The 5,011-nt window shown below is 43.8% G+C and overlaps 1 protein-coding gene across 1 annotated transcript; it reads right to left on the bottom strand.

The window, feature by feature from the left end:
• Positions 1-245: 245 nt before the first annotated feature.
• LOC131216915 (transmembrane 9 superfamily member 11) lies at positions 246-3,123 on the bottom strand. Its single transcript, XM_058211526.1, has one exon. It carries the CDS (start codon positions 2,511-2,513, stop codon positions 543-545), a length of 1,971 nt encoding a protein of 656 aa, XP_058067509.1. The 5' UTR covers positions 2,514-3,123; the 3' UTR covers positions 246-542.
• Positions 3,124-5,011: the final 1,888 nt, after the last annotated feature.

Raw genomic sequence — 5,011 nt, 5'->3', positions numbered from 1 at the left:
GGTCTCATTGCCCCCTCGACAGAATATGCCCTAAAATGCCAACTCAGCAAAAACCAATCCTGAGTCAACTGAAACAGCAGGCTATCACAATATAATTCAATTCGATAGTGCATCCAAACACACCCTAAGTAACTTCATACCATGTGAGAGCATTAGAAATCACAAACTCCGTCATCAACAGCCATGGACAATCATAATCCATCCAAATGAGTAAAACGAAAGGAATCATAATCCATCCAAATGAGTAAAACGAAAGGAAGGCAGCCTCATTCTCAAAAACAAAATACAATAAAAATAACCGAATATTCTTACCAGTATTCATACTACCTCCACAACATAAACATATGTTATGCAGCAATCATAATCTAATAAAGAATTCGACAAAACCGGAACAAAGTATTATTATCTCTAACAGATTAAAAACAACATAAAAGGTAAGTAAAGCGAGAAACATCCAACCTGGATGGGATCACTCTTTTTGCTAGCAATAGATCTCCACGGTTGTCTGTCTAGTCGAGGAAGCTTCTTGAGGTGGTGGGAATTCAGTCTAGCTTCACAGAAGAAAACAGGAAATGCACAAACCAAAATGAAGAGAGGAACCCAATCGTGCCTGTCGCAAGCATGATAGCCGAAACCATTAAGAACGAGTACCCAAGATAGAGGGTGGCAGAAACGGGCCCGCTGAGGCTCTTAAGGTCAAAAACGAGATAGTTAATGGAGTACAAGAACATGTATATGGCGACAGAGCCAGAGGCAAAGAAGGATTTCCACCACCATTTCCAGTCCTCAACACATAGGTGCATGTAAGTGAGGACAAGGGACACTGCAGCACAAACGACGACAAGGAGTGTCAGCACGATGAAGAGGAACCCAAAAACGTAGTAAACACGGCCCATCCAAATGCTGGACATGATGAAGAAGAGCTCGATGAAGAGTGTTCCGAACGGTAGAGTGCCAGCCCCAAGAACCAACAACCATGATGGGTATTTTTGTGCTGGGATTTCGCGGGGGATCTGATTGGTCCGGACGGGGTACTCAATGTGGGGCGCCTTTGCTCCGAGGTACCCGCCCACAAGTGTAAGGGGAACCGAGATGCAAAACCAAAGCAAGAGAAGGATGATGTATAAGGATATGGGAATGGCCCCTGTGCTGTGGCTACCCCACAGTAGAAAGTTCAGTCCAGTCAGTATCAGAAACGCAGAGCCGGGAAAGTAGAAAGAAACCTTCCAAGAAACCGACACCCATCCAGAGTAATCCCCGCATCGGAGAGTCTTCCAAAGCCTAATAGCTGCATAACCGGCCGCAATTCCCAAAATCAGGTAGAAGAAGAGCATACCCATGACCAGGGTTCCACGAGAGGCTGGGGACATGAAACCAAAGGCTGCAAACAAGATAGTCACAACAGCCATCCCAAGTAACTGAATTCCTTCACCCACCATTACACATAGAAGTTCCGGATTGCTTGGGGCCCTGAACACATCCCCAACAACAAGCTTCCAACCTGACAACTCCTCATTCATCAGTGCCTGGGCTTCCTTGTCAAGCTCTTCATACTTGGTCAGGTCTCGGCGGACTGTCCGCAACAAGATCACAAAAATGATCCCAGCGAGAAAAGCAATGACCATCAGTGAGTTGAGGATTGAGAACCAGTGGACCTTTGCACCCTCCATCTTCAAGTATGCATCCCACCTCGATGGCCACTTGATATCGCTCTCCACGAACGACACCTCATATGTGAAAACCATCGGCTGCCCCTCCTTCACAGCATTGGACACCATAGCCGGGTCACAGTTAACCGCCGATGGATATTTAGCATACATCTTAAGATTCTTCGTTGACTCAACATCATGCTGAATGCTGCAAGGCACAACTTCAAATCCAACCACCATGTAGCCGGGCGCATCAGACGCCTTCTCGATTGTGGGGATCACCTCGGCCGCATCACCAGTCCCCATCACACGGGCCACATTGGTCTCCTCATACTGATGGACCGAGACTGTAAACTTCAAATGATTAAACACATAGTACACATCTTGAACCCGAATCCCAACAGGGTACCCAGTCCACCTCAATAAGTAATTATCCTTCTTCGTGTACCTAATTGCGGGGAGGTTATCAAGAATCAAATTGACCTGATACATCTGATCAATCCTCTCCTTGAGAAGCTTGAAATCCTTGGCCGATAAAGGTTCGGTCTGGCAAAGGAAGATCTGGGTCTGGTTCGTATACATACTGAATTTATACGGTGAATTCTCAATGCGATCACCCATGAGGAGCTCGCCGAGGTTCTCGGCGCTTTGTTTAACACCCTCTTGGGGCTTACAGAAGGGGAGGCTGTAGTAGCTGAAGGGCATCTCAGTGTCTATAGAAGTAAGGGAGTTCACCTTTACTGAGAGTTGGTCAGAAATCAGGTATTTGTGAGGGTAACTACCTGGCAGATAAAACCCATGTCCTGATTGAAGAATCAAGAACATGAACAAGACCCAGATGATAGATTTACGGAAAAGACCCATTTTTGGATCTGATTCCAACAGATCGGACGGGACTGTTGATTTCTATGGGATTTGGGAGAGACCAAGATGAGGAAATGGGGAAAGAAGGCAATATATTGGAGTTTTCGTGGTCGGTGCTGGTTTTCTGTTAGATCTGGGACAGACCCAGATGAGGAATTGGACTGAGGATGCAAGGTATTGGGTTTTCTGGTGTGGGTGATTCTAACCTATAGATGTTGAGTTTCTGTAAGATTTGGCAGAGACCCAGATGACAAGATGTGGAAAAGGAGGCAGTATAATGGAGGTTGTGATGTGGGTGTTAGTTTTCTTTTGTATCTGGAAAGGACCGAGATGAGGAAATGGGATCAGAAAGCAAGATCTGGAGATTTTGGTATATCTATGTTTGGTTTTGATGCAGATCTAGATTTTTTTATTTTTTTATCTTTTTTGAATGTGCCGAGAAGAGATTGGAGTTGGATTGAAGAGAACAGATATGAAGGAAAAAAGACTGACCTTTTCTTGCTATGGAGAGATTGAGAAGAGTTATGTGTTTGATGGATTCCTGCAGCAACTGAAACAGATTCAGATTTGAAGGGTTTCTGAAATCTGGCGGATGCGTGGAGAAGTCTCCACCGCCTTCTTATAGCTTTTAGAAAGATTTATACTCTGGCAGAGTATGATGATCCATACACATGCATGGAGCCAGTATGCACGTGGCAAGGATGTAGCTCAATCAAGCCATTCAAATTGTGGGCCAATATTTATAGGAGTAGAAACCATGAATTCAGTTTGGTCGGATTATTCCATCCTCTGATTACTTTGGGTAGATATTTCCTAAACTTTGGCCCTTGACTACTTTATTTCAACCGTTAATTCTGTGGCCGTCAATCCGACGGTGAGGATGCTGTGTGTATGTCGGTGGAGAAAAGCTGAGCAGGACGCGGATTTAATGCTAAAGGCTTTCGCGCAAAGATGCTAGGTGGGGCCCACCGTAATGTTTGTAAGAAATCCACCCGTTTGAAAGCTCATTTTAGTACATGCGAAAAAATGATATGGATCCAAAACTAAAGTGGATCATACCAGAGGGAAAACTGGGGACGTTGAAACCATCCTGAGCTCCACCTTGATGTTATATGTCATCCAAACCGTTTATAACGTGAATGAAGTGAAAATACCAGGGAGAAAAAAAAAAACCTCATGGCCCATAAATGTTTTAATGATTCCCGCTAAATTCCTATTGTTTCTTCTCGTGTGACCCACTTAAATCTTTTTTATACACATTATTTTCTATTACATGTCTTTAAATGAGCTCTAAAAAGGGATGAACGGGGTGAATTTCTCACAAACATCTCCGAGAGCCCCACCCAGCATCCTTACACATGAACTTCCTGCTAAAGGCTCTGGGAGCAGTAAGTTGGGTTTTCATTGAGGTTATGGCAAATCACGTGGTTCAACCGTTTTGAAATATCAAAATAGGATTTGAATCCAAAAATGAGACAGATCAAAACTCAAGTGTACAAAGCCGTGATGATGGAAATGTCCACCGTTGAAACCTTTTTAGATCAAACCATGATGTTTATATGCCATCCAAACCGTTCATATGGTTATTACCACTCAGAAAAATTATAAAAAAAAAAATATCATCCTGTTTCAGAACTTCTATCGCCTCAGGAGTTCAATCCTCACTGTTTCTTATATCATGGCCCACATAAGTTTTGGATCTGTCTGATTTTTAGACTCCGGTTGTACCATTGTCTTGCAAAACAAATGAACGGAGTTGATTTGTCGTGGACATCTATGCGGCCACTACACAGCCCCAACACAGGAATATTTATGTGCCCATGGAAAGGGGCGAGGATTTCGAACTACTGAGCTCGGTAGATCCGTAACTGCAGGGCCCTTTGTATTGTATTTGTTTTATATCCACGCAGTTTACTTATTTCCCCAACTCATTTTAAAACATGCTTCTTAATAAGGTAGATCCAAAATCCTGGTGGACCACACCATTTGAAACTGTGGTGATTGAATGCCCGCCGTTAAAAAACTCCTTACGTTTAAAGTCCATGTGACCTTATCAACCGGTTAGACGCAAGCAAAGTTTTAACAGTGAGTATTTAATTACCTCTATTTCTTTGCACGATAGGGTCCATATGGGATTTGGACTTACTCAATTCTAGGCTTATGCCCCAGGATGAGCTAGCAAAAACGATATCCAGTATGAATATAAAATATATACATTAAGGTGGGCCCCATAGTCACACAATCGAGCTGGCCCAATCCACACCCCCACATAAATCATGTTGGAAACTTGCTTAGTATTTAATGAATGCAGTTGTGTGGTGACTTGCCACTGTGATATGAAAGCCTACCATGACCTGACATGGTGGGATTTGTTTGGAGAGCATGCAACCACTAGAGATTGGCCCTAGGGCAGAAAGTCTGGTGGGTTGGGTGGGGTTGGTGCTCAACCCTTGCCCAACTCAAGGTTCCTATACCGCAGCCCTAACCCAACTCAATCC

The sequence above is a fragment of the Magnolia sinica genome, chromosome 10, assembly GCF_029962835.1.
Source record: "Magnolia sinica isolate HGM2019 chromosome 10, MsV1, whole genome shotgun sequence".
Classification (NCBI taxonomy): Eukaryota; Viridiplantae; Streptophyta; class Magnoliopsida; order Magnoliales; family Magnoliaceae; genus Magnolia; species Magnolia sinica.
Note: the sequence above shows the minus strand (reverse complement) of the source record. Positions and strands in the feature narration are given on the sequence as shown.